General features: G+C 49.6%; 6 protein-coding genes across 6 annotated transcripts; 1 reads left to right on the forward strand and 5 right to left on the reverse strand.

Annotated features, from left to right (window-relative positions):
- Positions 1-80: 80 nt before the first annotated feature.
- catA (catalase catA) lies at positions 81-2,436 on the reverse strand (the record flags this gene model as incomplete). The annotated part of the gene is made up of 3 exons (XM_040958082.2): positions 2,193-2,436; positions 1,692-2,117; positions 81-1,637 (listed from the first exon to the last, which is right to left on the reverse strand). The coding sequence occupies exons 1-3, from the start codon at positions 2,388-2,390 to the stop codon at positions 81-83; spliced, it is 2,181 nt and encodes a 726-aa protein (XP_040811521.2). The 5' UTR covers positions 2,391-2,436.
- Positions 2,437-3,204: 768 nt separating this feature from the next.
- On the reverse strand, positions 3,205-5,321 carry N7455_000664 (AFG1/ZapE family ATPase). Its single transcript, XM_040957996.2, has 4 exons — positions 4,756-5,321; positions 4,241-4,694; positions 3,664-4,180; positions 3,205-3,596 (listed from the first exon to the last, which is right to left on the reverse strand). The coding sequence occupies exons 1-4, from the start codon at positions 5,093-5,095 to the stop codon at positions 3,246-3,248; spliced, it is 1,662 nt and encodes a 553-aa protein (XP_040811553.1). The 5' UTR covers positions 5,096-5,321; the 3' UTR covers positions 3,205-3,245.
- A 670-nt stretch (positions 5,322-5,991) lies between these two features.
- Positions 5,992-7,953, reverse strand: N7455_000665 (phosphatidylinositol-3-phosphate-binding protein BEM1; the record flags this gene model as incomplete). Its single annotated transcript, XM_065603849.1, has 4 exons — positions 5,992-6,894; positions 6,954-7,685; positions 7,784-7,813; positions 7,948-7,953. 4 exons carry the CDS (start codon positions 7,951-7,953, stop codon positions 5,992-5,994), a joined length of 1,671 nt encoding a protein of 556 aa, XP_065462340.1.
- Positions 7,954-9,880: 1,927 nt separating this feature from the next.
- On the reverse strand, positions 9,881-11,718 carry N7455_000666 (uncharacterized protein; the record flags this gene model as incomplete). Its single annotated transcript, XM_040957979.2, has 3 exons — positions 11,464-11,718; positions 10,155-11,400; positions 9,881-10,094 (listed from the first exon to the last, which is right to left on the reverse strand). Exons 1-3 carry the CDS (start codon positions 11,531-11,533, stop codon positions 9,881-9,883), a joined length of 1,530 nt encoding a protein of 509 aa, XP_040811551.2. The 5' UTR covers positions 11,534-11,718.
- Positions 11,719-11,909: 191 nt separating this feature from the next.
- On the forward strand, positions 11,910-13,884 carry N7455_000667 (ESCRT-II subunit protein VPS36; the record flags this gene model as incomplete). The annotated part of the gene is made up of 3 exons (XM_065603850.1): positions 11,910-12,010; positions 12,063-12,198; positions 12,271-13,884. 3 exons carry the CDS (start codon positions 11,910-11,912, stop codon positions 13,882-13,884), a joined length of 1,851 nt encoding a protein of 616 aa, XP_065462341.1.
- A 1,057-nt stretch (positions 13,885-14,941) lies between these two features.
- N7455_000668 (uncharacterized protein) lies at positions 14,942-17,356 on the reverse strand (the record flags this gene model as incomplete). Its single annotated transcript, XM_040958065.2, has 2 exons — positions 14,942-15,166; positions 15,221-17,356. 2 exons carry the CDS (start codon positions 17,354-17,356, stop codon positions 14,942-14,944), a joined length of 2,361 nt encoding a protein of 786 aa, XP_040811512.2.
- Between the last annotated feature and the right edge of the window lie 875 nt (positions 17,357-18,231).

Consider the following 18,231-nt stretch of genomic DNA (forward strand, 5'->3'; position numbering starts at 1 on the left):
TTCAACTCCTATTTCAAAAAATAAACAATTTTCATACAATTTTCATGGTCACATCCAATTCGTTTCACACAACCACCAACTCAAGCAGCAATCTGGTCAGAAAGTCCATCCAGCTCACGCGCCCAGTTACGGTGTCGAGAAATATGCCAAATAAACTGCTCAGCCAGACCCTTCGCATCAGGCCCGACCGTGCCAACCTTCAACAATGAAACCGCATCCCCATAGCCCGTAATAACACCATACGACTCCTTGAGCGGAGAGCCATCCTTCGCAACCTCGACCTCAGAAAGCCCGATCTGCTTCTCAATAAACGGCACAGCCTCATTAGCACCAGCAATAGCCTTGAGATGAGCGAAAGCCTCGGAGATCCAGTGCTTGAAAACGCCATTCTTCAACAGCGCCTGGATATGTTTTCCGCCAGGCACGTAGACCGCATCGAACAGCGTCGACCGCATTCCAGAAAAGAAGTGATCGGGGATAACTTTCTGGCCAGACTCGGCAGTCACACCCTGGCGCTGCGCGCCGATCGTGAAGACAAATGCCCCGCGCTCGCTAAGCACTTCTTTCATCGTGGTATACTGGTTGAAGTCGAAGCCGTCGGCAAGCAGGATGGCGATCCGGCGCGTCGTGATGATGGGTTTCTCCGGCATGAATTCAAGTTGGCTCAGACCCTTAGCTTTGATGCCTTTGTTTTCCTTTAGGGATTTGATGGGTGTATCGCCACCAACGTTCTTCGCAACGGCCTTGGCCAAGTCTAGATCGATTGCTGATAGACGCTCTGTCATGCGCTTGTAGACGATGGGGTCGTCGCAGTGGTCTAGCTCGAAGGAGAATGCCTTCGTTACGTGCAGCTTTTCGATCGGTGAGAGCGAATTGTAAAATACCTGCGCCTGGTTGAAGTGCTCCTTGAACTTATCTGACAGCGCGCGCTTCTTTGCGCCACCCTGCTGCTTCTGCGGGTAGGTGACGAAGCCGCCCTGCTCTGCTGTCGCGGGCGGGTTGGCCTCGAACCGGTTCGGCCAGTAGTTCACCTTGCCCTTTGTGATGCGGTGTCTGCCCTGGCCGTCGCGGTTGACTAGACTCATGTATGGACATACCGGCCGGTTGATGGGCAGTTCCTCCCAGTTCGGTCCGAGTCGCGAGATCTGCGTGTCGAAGTATGAGAAGTTGCGGCCTTGAAGCAGAGGGTCATCAGAGAAGTCGATTCCAGGCACGATGTGGCTCGTGCAGAATGCAACCTGCTCAGTCTGAGGGAAGAACTCGTCGATGTTGCGGTTGAGTTCCATCTCACCAATGTAGCGGATGGGAACTAGCTCTTCGGGCCAGACCTTCGTGGCGTCAAGAGGGTCGAACTCGAAGTTGTCGGCCTTTTCTTCGGGGATGAGCTGCAGGCCGAACTTCCATCGTGGGAAGTGTCCTGCCTCGATCGCTTCCATCAAGTCTTTCCGGTGGAAATCCGGATCCTGACCGCCAATCTTCAACGCTTCATCCCAGACGAGCGAGTGTACGCCCAGCTCTGGGGTGAAGTGGAACTTGACGAAATGGCGCTTGCCGGCCTTGTTAATCAAGGAATAAGTATTCACGCCGAATCCCTGCATCATCCGGAACGACCGCGGAATAGCTCTATCAGACATAATCTACCATGAACCGCGTCAGCAACCACAACCCAAACAGGAAATTGAAGTACTAACCCACTGATTCATGTGCGTAACCTCCGAATGCATATACTGAAAATCCCAGAAATTATTATGCGCAGACTGACCCTGCGGCACCTCATTATGCGGCTCGGGCTTAACAGAATGAATAACATCGGGGAACTTGATCGAGTCCTGAATGAAGAAAACAGGAATATTATTCCCGACAATATCCCAATTGCCCTCCGCGGTATACATCTTGATGGCGAACCCGCGCACATCGCGCACTGTATCCGCACTGCCCTTACTACCCTGCACAGTTGAGAACCGCAGGAATAGCGGCGTCTCCCGGCTTGTGTCGGTCAATATTCCAGCAGTTGTTACGTCCGCAGCGCTCTCGTATAGTTTGAATTTACCAAAGGCGCCTGTTCCGCGTGCGTGCACTACTCGCTCTGGGATGCGTTCGTGATCGAAGCGCATGATCTGTTGTTCGTTAGTTTGTTTGTTCGGATATATATCGGTGTATATGTGTATACGGATATGGATGTGTAGGTTTACCTTCTCGCGGGCGATTTGGTCTTCCAGGAGTGAAGGCCCTGTCTTCTTTTCGTCTACAACGCGGAGCCATTGATCTGGGTTGGAGATTTTGACACCATGGTCGGTTGTCATGTGCTGCTTGTCGTGGACATCGACAGTGTCCTTTTGTAGATCGGCGTGTTTGCCGTCTGCAGCCTTGGAGTTTGGATTTGCTGCCATAGTGTGTGTATAGTTGATATCAATGATACTAGAAAAAGGGGGAAAGAAAACAGTAGGTGAAGAGGGTGTTGGCTTAATTTCCCACTTAATATATAAAAACCAACCTGATCACTGCAATCCCCAAAGTGCGACGTCAATGATGTAATTCTCCAGCTGCGAGGTCGCATCTACCAACGAAATAAAATCATACAATTACAAAGCCCATAGTCGATTACCCAAGCCATGGGGTCTAGCCAGGGTGGAATAACCGCATTGCAAAAATGATCACAGTATGACCTACCATCTGTACCCTAACGCCGGGCACCTTACCAACAAATGCCGACAGGAAAACCTGTAATAGAGCAAAGCAGACAAGAAATATTGTGAATTCCTTCATTTTCATTCGCGGGGCAGTTTCCTGCAATCCACCTGAGGCGAGCTATAGCTCGGTAGCTTTTGCCTGTGTTGTCTGGGTGGTCGATCATGGGGAGTTCCACTGGCAACCTTGGAATACAAGGCATTGGCATTGGTATGGTGGGTCAAACCTAGTGCAGGTGGCCGATGACGTGAGCTTATGCCTGGATTCGAGCTTCCTATTTATTGGACGTCTTGCCCAAGCGGGTTATTCTGGAGAACTTGATGGAGTGTGACGTCACCTGATATCAGTGGAAATCATGCCCGAGCTAACACTATACAACTGGAAATACAAAAGGTAGAATTACTTTATACTATGCTGTAGGTAACTCAAGGGGAATCCAAGATAATCCGTTCTAAGAAATGCTATGCTATATACACCAAACTCGATCTATGTGCACAGGTATCTCTCTATAGCACAATGTAGCGTCTGAACGAAAATAAAGGCAGGACAAGCGGAATCTACATATTATCCTCACTCCAATGACTCCGGGTCTTCTTCCAAGCGTCCCGTTCCTCCTTGGCCTGTGCAGGACTGTTTCCAAGCCCCAACCCACGCTCCACCCACTCCTTACTCCCCATCTCAGAAAGACGGGAAAGCGCACGCGCAAATGCAAATCGCTCCTCATCACCACTGAAAATAGACGTGTTCTTCAGCGCCTGCACGGACATACCGAGGTCGTCCATTAGGTTGCGCATTGCGTCGGAAAGATCTGAGTGATCGTTGCCGTCGCCTTTGAGTGTTTTCTTTACGTCGGTTTCGGAGATGAAGAGGTTTGTTAGGGGGACTTCGGTCGTGAGGACTAGTTTGGCCTGTTGATATGGGTTGTTAGCTGGCTGCATAATAAAGCAGTGAATAAGACCGTTGCTCATAACTCACCCTGCTCTCATATACCGCATCGATAAAGGTAATAAACCGTCTCGCCAGATCACGTTGGGTATGGTTCATGCTCGGCACGTCCGTGACAATGAACGCATCGTAATGCCGGACGAGCTCGAGGTAGTCGGCTGCACCCGTGGCCGAGCCGATGAGCTCCTGGAAGGTGAACTGCGCAGCCTTGCCGCTAGCACGGGGAACCTGGATTTTGCGGCCCCAGACAACCTGCGATTCTGCGTGCGGGGGGTCATCGATAGGATCGCCCAGGAACTCGAACCACTTCTGCGCGTGCTGCTGTGCGTCCTCGCCCAGAGGGTGGTGGTAGACGGCAGCCGGGGGTCGGGGAATTTTGCGGTAATCTGTTGGGGAGTTGAGGTTGATGACGCTCAGGTCAGTCTTGAGGAGGTTGATGCATGGAATGAAGGATTCGCGCTGGATGCCGTTTTTGTACAGGTCATCTGGATGACGGTTGGATGTGGTGACAAGGACGACGCCGTGCGACATAAGGATCTCGAGAAGCCTGGGTGATGGATTGTCAGCTGGGTTTTTAATGGGCCCCGTCCGGGGAGAGAAAGCATACCGTCGCAGGATCATCGCATCGGCTACATCTGTACACTGGAACTCGTCAAAGCAAAGCACACCCGCAAGCTCGGCAATATCGGCCGCAACCATCGGAAGCGCATCGAAGTCATTTCCATACTTCATCTTCACTACGTGCATGCGCTTATGTACGTCCTGCATGAAGTTATGGAAGTGAATGCGTGTCTTGTTCTTGATATTCGGCGGCAGCGTATCGAAGAATAGATCCATCAACATCGTCTTGCCGCACCCGACATCACCATACATGTACAGCCCCTTCGGGAGGTTATCGGGAATAGCAGACTTTTCCTTCTTCTTCGCGCCACCGCCGAACAGAGACCCGAAAAAGGACGACTTTTGCTGGGGGTCCAGAGACTCGGGCTTGGGGTGAACAACTTTGGGCGGGTTGTAATCTTTCAGCGCTTCAAAGAGGTCCTGTAAATTTTGGATAATCCCTATGAGAATCGGCGCAGGTCAGCTTGGAACTGTGCTCCGCCAGAGTTGGCCACAACCTACCTCGCTGGTACTCATCATCTCTCAACCTCCCTTCCTGCACACGCACATCATATTCCCTCATGGGCCCATCCTGCGGCGCAGCGGTGGTGTTGTCGGCGTCCGAGACTGTAGCCAGACCCCGGCCCTTCGATAATTGAACAGCCAGCTGGAGGCAGATCCTCCCTGAAGACACGCATACCAACGGAGATCGATTCGGCCGCCGTAGTGTATTGATTGTCCTCTGCTCCGTGACATAGGATCTACGAGTGGCGCCCCGCAACGCTGTAGGGCGGAGGCCCCGAGGCGCCCGCAGCGCGTTCGGGAAGCACTCCGCGCATAGCTTTGCCGATGGGCGGCTCATTGGCGTGCTTTTTCGGACGTTGTATTTGGAGGTGTGTTGCGAGGGTAGACTCGAGGTCGGGTTTAGCTGGCGGAGAGCGGTTGCAATGCGAAGGCGTTAACCGAGGTATTGTATTGTAGGCAAGGATTTGTTTTTCGGAGAGCGGCGGGTCCTCGTAAGCTAAAGCAGGGCCCAGGCTGTAGATAACAAATTACAACGGGCGCACAATATATACAGCTCCTGTAGCTCTTGGACTAATGATCACAAACTCTAGTGGATAACCGTTAGATCCCCATTCCTGGAAAGAACAGTCGGAAACCAGGAAATCACGTGACTCGGTATCATTGTAGCGTTTCTACCTCTACGGAGTAAACACATGAGTCTTAACTTATATCAAGATTTATATTTGGTACAAAAAGAGCCGAGACACCACGGTTGAGCCTCTCTTAGAAAGGCCTCCCAGGTATATGCACGAGAAGTAAAAAATATATGTACACAACACAGAAGCAGGCAGACCGGGGTATGATCCTGAATAGGATGAGATGTAGATCTGATGCGAAATGGACGCAGAAATAAAAACGAGAAAGCCCATAATGCGACATTGCAGAAACAATAAAACCACGAAAGAAAAAGAAAGAAAAAAACTTGCAGATAGAAAGGAAACCATGCCGTACATCTCGCATCAGATTCGTTAAATCGCGATCTCGTCCTCATGGACCATATGAAATCGCTCAAAGAACTGATGACCAGTTTGAAAAAGAAGAAAACAAATCAGAAGCATGCGTCACCCAAAAAAAACTCCAATGCACCAACCTTACTCGTGGCAAACATTAATATGAGGTTGACGATAACCTCATCGATGAAATCAAGGGCAAGTCTATCGTTGACCGCAACACCAGGAAAGAAACGAGTGCTTTTTATGCAACATTGACGAAGAGGGTCAGCTTGGTGTTCCGCTGCATGGCGTTCTCCAGATCCTGATCTGTATAGAGATCAATATAGGAGCCGGAGGATTCATCACGGTACTGCACAACGATATCATCCTGGATCTTCAACCGGTCGCATAGCTTGTCCTTGAGGTGCTGCATGCTCACGCCGGATGGGATGCGAATCGCAATCAGGTCATCCTGGAAGAACACCTTGACCTTCATCGCGCTGTTGGTCGATGCGGCCGAGGCTTGGGTAATGGAGCTGGGTTGGCGGTTCACGGGCGGGGGGCCACCATTGGCGTAGGCCGTAGGTGCTGGGGCACGCTGCTGGGATACCCGCTCAGTGGACGCATTGATTTGCTGCTGCGAAGACTGGCGCGACACGGTTTGCTGGGGATCCCCGCCATTGGAGTGTTGAGATCCACCCGAGAACCGGGCATCCTCGCCAAACGCATTGGGGTCGATTTCGAAGTCGCCTTCTCGGGGCGAGAAGAGTTCGCACACGAGTTGACAACGTGAAATATGCGGGGGCATAGACAGGAGCTTCTTGATGTATTCGTCCAGGTTCTGTCGTCGGCCGTTGGAAATCGCATCCGTGACGTGGGTGACAGGACCCGGCATGAAAGGGAGAGTTCGCCCACGGCCACGGTTGCCAGCTTCGTCTTCAAATTGAGTCAGAAGGGCGATTTGGAAGTCGTAGAAATCGTGGTAATAACGCGACAACTCCCAGCAGCGACCGTCTTCCATCTTCGCCTCGATGATGTACCAATACTTGTCGTTATCGAAACAGTAGCGCGGGATGTAGGCGGAGACAGGGACGAGCAGTTGGTAGCTCTGTTGCGACATGGGAACCTGTGACAAAGTCCCCTTGCTAGCGTTGCGTTGGTGCTCCTGCTCAAACGCATCGTTAGTACATGGAATCGCAAATGGGAGTCGGAAATTTCGCCTACATAAACGTTGCTACTTTGACTCATTTGACTCTGGTGGCCCATGGACATGTTTTCCATGCCCGAGTTGACAGCCATCATGTTGCCACCGCCGTGACCAGCCTCGATTTTGCCCAGTGTGATACTGCTGTTTTTGTATTCCGCCGTCATTTTCTTCCACTCCTCAACCTTGGGAACACCGGCGCGTCGCACCGCGTCAAGCGGGTCGGTCACAGCCTGTCCGCTCTGCATATCACGCAACTCGATGAAAGAAACGGGAATCAGGCCTGGGCCGCCGAGACGACCGATGGGTTTGGCGACAAACCACTCCGGGTTAGATTGGGCGATGACGATAATGGCTTCGCCCGCCTTCGCGTCCAATTCATCGGGTCGCTCGGCCTGAAAGTCGTACTGGACAATTCCATAGACCATGGCGCCTTGACCCTTGAGTGCAGACATCCTGAATGCGCCGTTTTTGGTGATGGGAGAATCTTGGGAAAGACCGCGGTCGGAGAATCCTGAGTCGTGGTCCTTGGACAGGTCGCCGGAACCCCCACTATCCCTCTCGTTTTTGCCGATAACCTCAAAAAAGGAGACGGGCACAAGCCCCCTAGCACTAGGGATCAGCGGATTACACGCTTCGTACCAATCCGAATCGTCCTCCCTGCTGATAACGTGAAAGAAATCTCCCTTGCTGAATGCCAATTCCTGCGAGGTCCCCGGCTCTGGTTGGTAGTCGTAGAGCGCTTTAATTACCTGGGAAATGCGGTCAGCCACCGCCAAGAACGAGTTCGGAAGTGGGACAAGGAGGGGCGAATTCAACCCAACTGGCGAATTTTGCGCAAGGAACTCACTTTTTTCGGGGGTAAGATCGCAATAGCGGACTTGGGTGTAATAGAGATATGGTGATGTTTGGGATCTTTCTCCCCCTTTAGAGATCGCCTAAAGGCCTTTTTTGAGGGGGAACCCGGATTAATTAAACAGATACATTTCGGCCATATTTCCGAGGGAAACTCACCTTCATGGTTAAAAAGAAGTTAAAAACAAAAAAGGGTTTAAGGAGAGAAAAAGAGGAGGAAAGGAGGAGCAGCTTCTTTTTAGCATGTATACCTTGACCAGCGTAATCCGTATTGCGGTTCCAACCACGCGGCTTGGATGATTGTCAGGGCCCGCTTTTTGCTTTTTGGGATTTCTTTGTGATCTTAGTTGATCTTAGTTGAGTAGATACGGAGTAGAAGAATAGACAGGAGAAAATTCATTTAACTAGGAATATCCTACAGAGTATACAATCTTTGATCTTAGACAATAAACCTTTTTTAAGATGGGTATGGTCATGTCAATACAGGATGACGCCAGCCTCTACAAAGTAGAACCTTGGAACCTTCCCAGGTTGAGCCTCGGGATATACATCTACCTCAACACACTACTATGTAGATGTCTTACTTGAGGGTCGAAGCGTGGCTCTAGAACAAGAAATCCCCCAAACCCCTTGGAATGTATTCGAACACGCCTTCCAACTCTGAATTTGCCATCGATTATCAAGATTACAAGCCGTATTACTTGTTGCCGCCGTTGGGCAGACAAATGATAATCCACCGGCGGCTAGTGCAACATAATCACACCCTACTAGACTAAATACGACTCTGTCCGAGTCTCTCCACTTACCCTATATGTACCTTAATATATTTGATAGACATACATTACTAGTACTATGTACTAATATTGTTGCATATTCCCAAGGTACCTACCTAGGTACCGAGTTAGGGTACGGTACATAGAAAAAAGGTACAAAGAAGAAAAAAGAAGAAAAAGAAGGATCTTTGCCCCTCACTTTCCCCACTTGTAACCATGGATTGACCATACCTAAACCGCGGATTCTGACGTCGCCTCAAAGCCGAGTCTTTCAAGGTTTCTCTTTTAGGAATTTTTTAAGTAATTCTTTTCATTTTTTAAATTCAGTATGTACATATATGTATGGAGGTACTATATATACTCGGGGAATCTCCACACAAAGAAAAATGGTATCAAAAACAAAGGGCCTAGAATTGGGGGCCGAATCGGATGGGGAGAATTAATCCGTTAAATATTAAATATTAAATAGTATTTTATCTTTTCGAAATTAAAATTCTAGGGCTGACCATGAATGCGCGGCTCCTGCAATCTGCCGTACATGTATGCAGAAGACGTTTCACCAATTTCACCAATTTTATGAATTTTTAGCAAAGTTAAAAAATAATCATTATTTATTATTATAATAATAATACTTTAAGACACTGGCAAGCTGAAGAAACTCTGTTTAATGTCGATCATCGGCCACATTTCTACCTACAACAGACATAAGGTACCTTGCTCTGTACGTAAGGCATGGATTGTGCCGCTTCCAAGGTAGGTCCCCGCACATCCATGGATGTCTGGGCCTCGACCAGAGTTGCCAACATCGCCTCACATGGACACATGTACCTCGCTACCTGGTACCAAAAATTGGCCTTGGTTGCTACGTGGCGACTGTTGATCTACAAAGTCAAGAACTCTGCATATGGGATAAGTGGTGGATAGATTGGAGGTAGGTATTTACTATGCCAATGTACAATCATCTCTCCCCGTCAGACCGAGTCACAGAGCACATGTTTCGCTCTGTGGTGCTCCAAAAAATCCAACCAACTCCAGAATCAGACGCCGCCGGGGGGTGTTAGTATCGTCGCAATTTCACTGGCAGTCCTGTGAAAAGAAATCCGGAGGATACCGAGGAGAACGAGAATGAAAAGGCAACGAAAAGAAAAAAAAAGAAAATGTAGGAACCCTCGAAGGATACGGTATATCCATGTGTGGGCGTATCTGGTGAACGCCTGCCGCTTTTGAAAATACGCCAAAAAAAAGATAAGTTGCCCTTGACTGAGATCCAATGGTTTATGATCCTCGGCTCAAGAAAGGGATGAAAAATGAGAACTGGGTTAGATCTGGCCTTTGATATCGACGACACGGTGGGCAGCTGCTTTGGCTTGATCGAACAACGAGCCTGCTTTGCCCGTCAACAGCCGTACAGCCCCGTTCCTCTCCTCCAGCAGTTCTTCGGAGGAGTTGTCTAGAACAAAACGGGCGGTCTGCTCGTCGGACTCGAATCCAAGCTCTTCTGTGATAAATCGAATGTTGACATCTGGCTTGTATCTACAATAAAAAGGTCAGCCAGAATGCCCGGACAGAACAGGGGAAAGTAAAGAGACTTACGCTCTACACATTGTTGCAAGAGCACTCAACCGCTCACGGTCGACAAACATATCCATAAGGTAGGCTCCCATATTCGGCGTATCAAGGTACAACTGGAAGAAACGATGGTAGTTCCCGAGTGCAAGGGCAGAGCGGACATCCAGGGCATGCTTCACGGCCGGGTCTTTCTTATCTTCTGCAGTCACGTCGGCTAGTGCGTCGTTCATCGCCGTCCAGTTCCGGGTGTAAATGAAATAGAGAATACGATAGGCCTTGAATTCTGTCGGGTGTCCTCCCAGTTGTTGCGCATAGAGCACTCGTAGCTGGGTCTGGCACTGGTTGTACTCACCAAGATCCCCTTTCTCCAAGGCGATGCGCGCGTGGATTTCGTAGACAACGACAGTGAATTCATTTCGGATGCGCTGGACCGTTAGGTCTTGACGCAAAGACTTGAACTGGTCACAGATGTAACCGTAGTTGCCATCGTGTTTCCATTTCCTCTTCAATAGATCCAGTGCCTTTTGCAAAACCGGCAGGGGACGAACACTGTCCGGGTTGGGAGCAGAGGTCAATCGGAAGTAGTTCTTCTCCAAGGTTTGGCATCGCCCGACAACAGGGCCTTGATCCACGTCGGCAGCACGCATCGGCGATCCTGCAGGAGATGCGGGAGAGGTCCCGCTGCCCCCAACTCCCTCAAAACGCTTCCTCCTCATCTCCAAATTAGCTTTGGACTTACTAGACTGGTCCAGTGTTATGCGTGGTTTCTTCTCTGTGGTAGGGTGAGTAACTCGATCTTCAAAACGATTGCGGTTAGCTTTTCTCCATGGTGGCGATCCAGTTTCGGAATGATGACCATCAGTTGACTTTCGCTTCCGTGTGGCATCCCCCGGAGAAGCTGGGTGACTGGACGCCCAGTTTGAAGAGCTGGGGTTGGCCAGGATTTTGTTGCGTTCATTTTGCACCATAGTTTGGGGCAAAGGTAGCCTTTCCCAGTCGATCAATCCCAACTTGTCATTCTGGGCCGCCTCCGTAATAATGTGCCTCAACTTCTCCTGCATTTCAGGAATGCTCACGCTTGCAACCTGGTTTTCGAGAGCAAAGCAGCGTTGCACATACGAGCGTACGGCTGGTGGGAACTCCACTCGCGTCCGGGCTTCCGTATCCGGTGATGACGACTGCATGGGTTGGGGAGGAACGGTTCCATTCGTTGTCTTGGTATGATGGGCGAGGCTACGACGCGCTTGGACTGGAGTGTATGCTGGAGCCGCTGTCAGGTTATTAGCCTCCTGACACGAGACCAACGAGACTCGAGTCGAATTATTTTTCTTACCGGCTGGAGCAAATCCACTAGACATTGTGCCTGGGGCGGTAGAGCGCCAAGGTGGTACGCTGGAACTCATCGTAGATGCAAGATTTGGAAAAAAAACAAAGAAACAGGATGAAAGGAAGTAAAAGAGCTACGAAGGGGCAAGACTCGAGGAACGGCTGGAAGAATCAAGTTTTGAGCTTACTCCTCGGCTGGTACTGATTTGAGATGAGAGAAAAGAGGATGAACGTTTATTTTTCCAGATGAGATGGTCACGAGCCCGGGGGAGAGTGAGAGTGAAGTGCACACAGACTCGACCCGTGACGGTGAGAGTTATTCGCTTACTCACCGGACCTTTGTTTATCCGACCATCCCGCGTTATCGCGTTATCGCAATCGCCTTGCCTTGGATGACATACCTCTATCTCTTTATGGATCTCCTTGATGTTGGGAGCTGGTTGAACCTACTAGATGTTCTTCAAGTCGCTAGATCTGACTACTGCGCTCAGACCCTTGCTATTACCCGATGAGATCCTTCTCTTTGTCCAGGACGCGGTGGGGTTATATGAAGGGTAAGTAGCTCATGATGATGCTCCTGATGCGGGGTGCTGATTAGAGGCAAAGGAAATACAAAATCCAGAATTACCAAAATGGCCATGCCTATCTCACATCCCACAGAGTGTGCTATGTTGCGGCTGAGGACCCGCGGAAGTACTCAGTGGCTATTGATCTGAAAGAAATCGATCGAGTAGAGTCTCAGGTGCGACATGCATACATCTTCCTTTCGAACCTTTTACTCTCGACCGATCACTAACAGACCCACGGATTCAAGGCTGGCTTCCTGAAATCATCTCCGAAACTCACCATATACCCGAAACCCCAGAAGAAGAAGACCGATAAGTCGAGGAGCGCAACAGCCAGCCCAGCTCTGGCCCAGCAATCGGCCCTTCATCCGACGCAGTCACTTTCTCACCTCCCACAAACCAACCTTCCACAGAGCTCACCATCTCCAAAGCCAATTAATGCCACTTGGATCTGTCCTATATGCTCCTTCTCCAATCCAGTTCCGTCCAATTTCGATCCCGCAACGGCTAGTGCGGCTACAAATTTACCTCCTTGTCTCGCATGTGGCATTAAACCACCATTTACAACCGTTCTAAAAGCAGCGATTACTGCTGTAACAAGCCGGGAGTCTCAATTGCCGAGTTCGGTTGGATCACTGGCCATTGCACAAGATACAAGCCAACCAAATGCCAATGCGTCTCTATTACCTTTTGGGCCCGGGGGAACTGTCTCTTGCCCACGATGTACCTTTATGAACCATCCATCTCTTGTGGAATGCGAGATTTGTGGAGCACCTCTATCTGCTGGCTCCTCGGCGAATGCCAATCGTGTAGACTCTCCTGCGCCGTTATTTGAGCAATCGCATATCGCGAACACGGAAGTTAGTGAGAGCATTAAACTTTCATTTCGTGCAGGTGGCGATAAGACGTTCCATGAAAGACTTAAGGGGGCATTGGTTCAAAGAAAATGGCTTTTGCAAAATGCGCCTCCTGTGCCTTCGCCGTCGCAAGGTGCCTCCTCGCCGATTTTGCCTTCCCCCGCCGCTAGCATTGAAACTCCTCTACCCTCAGCACCACGACCCCCCGGAGTTGGTATCGCGGGATTAGAGCGCCGAGGGCTGGAAGCCCGGAGGAAAAACGAACTCGTCATAGGGAATGCCTTTGAAGACCTGGAGGCTTTAATGGCCTCTGCCAAGCAGATCGTTGCGCTGGCTGAGACTCTGGCGCGTGAGTCTGGCATGACTACTAATGAAGGCTCTCCAGAAACAAGTGCGGTTCTATCTGAGTCCGCCGCGGCCCTCGGGATGGTGACAACCAAAGACATGCTCAGTTCCGGATCTGAAAGTCTATATCTATCAGAACTTGCGCGTGACCTGGCCGAGTATCTCACTGATGACCGCAAAGGCATTTTGCAGCGGGAAGGTGGAATTATGAGTCTAATTGATCTCTGGGCTGTCTTCAATCGGTCCCGTAATGGAGTAGAATTGGCCAGTCCTTCAGATTTCCAGAAAGCAGCGGAGCTGTGGGAAAAGCTCAAATTGCCAGTTCGTCTACGACGATTCAAAAGTGGTCTTCTTGTGGTGCAGCGATATGACTGGAGTGATGAGAAGACCATTGAAAAACTTCAGGCCTGGATGGAGGAGCTCCGGCGAATTCCCCCAGACGGTCCGGTTCCCTGGGACTGGTCCCTATTTGGCCGGGCTGTTACTGCTCAAGAAGCTGCGCATCGGTTCAAATGGAGTGTCGGGGTGGCTGCTGAAGAGCTCGAGATGGCTGAAGACCGGGGGGTTCTCTGCCGAGAAGAAGGTATTGAGGGTCTACGTTTTTGGCATAATTATATCTTGTCCCGTGAGTATGATGACTTCTCCCGCCTTGTTATTTGAGGTGGGCGATGTCATATGAATGTATATACAAAGTTGCATACACCCCCCCATTGATACGAGTTGGCTGTGATCCTGCCCACGCCGAGCATAATAAAATGATGCATGGAACATATTTGGGGTCGATGTATGAGAATGAGGGCCTTTCGCTACCCCCACTATGAACTGATGATACAACAAAGTTGGCGCATTGCATGCCATTTAAGGGAAATAGAAACATCGGGGAAGCAAATCCATCCAATAGATATCCAAGCCATAGATCCTAGATACGGTGGAGGCCGTTTATTAACCTATTCCGGTATGTCCTACAATTATCAATCGAGTATAACTATTGCCAACCTAGTATGTATGTGTGGTGTTGAGCACTCACGTATAGCCCTAGGTAACCTTCCAAGGTTATAATTATTTACACCCACTGGCCCTAAGGCTTGCGAAGTATGCACAACTTGCCAAATTTATCACGAACCATACACAACTCATGAAATAGTGGAGGCATGGGACTGGCAATTCATTCCCATAATTTTCATTTTTCCATATACAGTTGCCTGATATGTACAACCGCGCATATACGGTCAAGCAGAACTTCGGTGATTGATATAGCCTCTACGACATCGACCTGATATTCAACCCAACCCGCTCATAGTTCCCGAGGTCGGCCCCCATACAGCTGATGTAACGGAAAACAAAAGAATCCCCGAGCTTTTGATAAAGGAATGCTGGTCTAAACCTGGACATTGGGACATCAACAGATTCACAGCTATAGATCACACACCAGGCTCTAAATGAATTGCACTACAGTCTATATTCATTGTTTTCATCAAAGAATTATATTAAATATTGGTCGTCATTCCATATTTGGATCTAGTTTGCAGCATTCTGATATCCCGCAAGACGAAAATGGTAATAGTAGTTTGGTAGGATACACGCATTTGTATGGAAGGAAAAAGAAAACACAAAGGCTCATCAAACCTGCATGACAATTTCCTATTCTAAAACGCAAACGCTAATGACTGACTTGCAATAATTGCAAAATGGAACCGAAAACTGCCGCCGGTGCAGCCTACTCTCGGCGACGTCGATCTGACTCAAACACAGTGAACCCATCAATTCCACGCCCATCATTTCCGCCGGTGCGGAAGAACTCGGTCATGACCCCGATGGCGTAACACGTTGCTGCGGTGGCCGTGCCTGCGATGAGCATTCTGCGGCCTGTTTTACGAAACGAAGACTCGGATTTTGTGGTTGGTTCGGATTTGGGACTAGAAGATTGAGTTGCTGACAGAGGCTAAGTTGACCTGTTAGGAAGCCACCTGAATAGACAGTTCTACTGTCTACTCACCTCACTGGTGGGTTGCCAGGGGGCTCCGGCGTATGTAGCAGCGGGGTCCATTGAGTCGTGGCGGAGATGTTGGGCTATTTCGGCGTGAATTTCTGGTTCTTCGTCTCTTGCGGCATTTGAGAGGGTGTGACGAGAGGTGCTTTGGGTCTTTCGGAAGACGAGGATGTTGCCTCCACCTGTTGCAATTTCGTAACCACCTTCTTGCATCTTCTCGAAATAGGGCAGGAATTTGGCAGGGTTATGTAGTCGAGACAGAATTTCACTTGGCCGACTATCTCCATCGACACCGAAGAATGAGTCTGTGTGTGCAACTGACACTTGCGACGTCGAAGTATCAAGAGCTAGAATGTGGAATTTAGGGGAAAGGGTTTGGGAGGCTGCTGGTTGCTCTCCTTTTTCAGTGGGTAGGTTCTGGCTTTCGAGAATGAAGTCACCAACGCGGTCTTCGGAAGCATCGAAATCTAGCGGATTGGCTTTCATCTTTGATTCCAAGGGAGTATAACGAGAGCGAATTTCACTAGCATCCACGGCGCTCAGGTCCTCATTCTCATTGGGACCCTCAGCACTCGCCACCTTAGAAATAAATTTCGCCTCTAATTCATTACCCGGTGTGCAGTCGACAACATTGTTGGCTATCCTGAATGCATCAGGGCCAGTGGGTACTTCTGGTTGTGATTGATTTTTCTCGATTGAAGCTTTGTTGCAGATAAACTTGGCCTCTAGCTCGCTCCCAGGAGGACAATCAACAGAGGTCTGGGCTTCCGATTGGGCAATGTCCTGGCTGGCTGACTCTGACTCTGATAAAATATGGGCTTCAATCTCACTACCTGGAGAGCACTCAAGGCTTTCTTGGGCGCCTGTCATGGCGGCGGTGTCAGTCGTTTGATGAACAGGACCGTCAGGCTCAAATCTGAGACTACGGAGATCAGAAGAAAGCTTTGCATTCGCCTCGTTGCCTGGTGGGTAATCAATTGAAATACCAGTTTGGTTGCTTGGAGCTTGTGTCTCCAATCCAGACGGAGAACTCTTGACAGAGCCGCTAGGAGAATCACAAATGAGTTTGGCCTCCAGCTCACTTCCCGGGGGGCATTCCACATTAGTGCCCGCAGTCAAACCGGCATCCAAATTCAGTCTATTGGCGTTTCCGTTGACTTTGGATGTGTCCGGCTGAGGCTTTGCAGAAGGAATAGATTCAGAAACAAACAATGCTTCCAATTCACTTCCAGGGGCGCAATCGATGTTTACAGAGGGCTTTCGTTTGGTTTCCTGGGGGTCTTGAAGCCTGTCCTGTGCATCCTGAGAGGTGGAGGTTGAGGTAAAGTGTGCATCCAGCTCACTGCCTGGAGGACAGTCAATGGTTGACTGTGCGCTTGACAGGGCTTCGGGGCTTAGTTCCGTGTTTCCTGGCTGGAACTGTCCATCCTCGGCCAAACTGGGGCTGTGAGCGAATTTTGCGTCGACTTCAGTGCCTGGGGGGCAATCAACCACTTTATGAGAGTTGGTTTCTGCTTCCAGCTTGCTGGATTCAAGTACAGTGGGCGGTGGTATTGGCACCATGCGTCCACTAATAGGGTCGTACTGCAGTCCAACATGATTGGCGTCAGTTCTCTTTTGCCGCTTGTCCACTCCCGGTCTAACATTGCGTGGCTTTTCTAAACTGGTAAGTGACTGAAGGAAACCATTTAATGAAGTGTCGTTCTTGCCGAAATTCTGAGACGGGTCCAATCGGCGCCCAAAGACGGCTCTGTAAGGATCTGCCTCTATGTACTTTTTCAGCAATTCCATCCGTTTGTGCGTCTGCCCTAAATCCGAATTCCAGAGCCTTCTTTTTCGGTCAGCCGGGAGGTCGGAGAAACTTGATTGAGAAAGCCAAGCTGTCCAGCTCCAGCTTGAGTGTGTATCGTTGGGGGTAGCATTCCTGTCACGGCAAGTTTGGGGCTTTCGCTGATTGTATAGAGGGTATCGCTGATATCTGTCGAAGCGTCGTGAAATACGTTCTGTCTTGTCTCCCTGGCCGTCTCGTGCACATCGCCATATACTCCGATTTGAAGCCTGTGTGGTCACCAATTGGGAAGATGGTGGGCGAATGACTCGAGGCCCCGACTTTCTGATTGAAATTGCAGCCGAGGAACTCATGATGAATCCTCGAGCTTGTATGTGAAAACTCAAGGTGTTGTTTATTTCTGGCAGCTTATTCTAGCACTATTGAAGGTCTGGTGACTGTCGAATGGCTCTGTCGATCGGATCCACTTATGGGGTACACTGATAAGAGTACTGATCCTGGCCGAGTCTGCCCTGCAGAGGCCCTTCAACAACAAAAACGATTGGGATAGATGGGACAATAAGATTAATGTCCGATCTTCTCGGTCACGGTTGAGGAATAAATGAAAAGGAATGAGGATGAAGGATGAAGTGAAAGGAGGAAGGACCAGAGGGTTCCGGATCACCAACGGGTACAGCCAATCAGTGACCGCGGCTGTGTTTCCCCGCAAAGTTATGTCATCAGTATTGACGTCACACTTGGGTATCCCGTCCATCAGCTTCATCGGTGCTGCTTGAGGTCACTCCTTTGCCTTTTTGAAAAGAGATAGGGGAAAGAAAATAAAACAAGAAAAATATCCATAAAAAGAAATACAAAAACTGAGAATCCCAGCCAGTACCTATGCCTAGACCACGCCCAACCCATTTTTAAGGGCTGGGAGCATTTTTCTTCGGCTTTTTGTTTTGTTTTCGTGATGGTTACCAGGAATATTTAGTCCGAGTGGACTCACTCAGCCACTGGGGGGACTGTCGGTTGGCAGGAAGATGGTTATCTGAAATTTATACAAACAGATGTTACCCAAAGGGGAAGGTGGGTCCAGGTCACGTCTTGGTGCCTTGATATCGTATGCAACAAGACCTTTGCACACAGTTTAGAGCCAGTAGTTGATGCTGTGGGTTTCATACTTTATGAATCACGTTGTCTGCCATTTACAGTTCGCCCAAGCCACCAGTGGCCAAAACTTCTGAGA

This window comes from Penicillium solitum, assembly GCF_028829755.1.
Source record: "Penicillium solitum strain IBT 25940 chromosome Unknown utg000001l_segment0_segment0, whole genome shotgun sequence".
Classification (NCBI taxonomy): domain Eukaryota; kingdom Fungi; phylum Ascomycota; class Eurotiomycetes; order Eurotiales; family Aspergillaceae; genus Penicillium; species Penicillium solitum.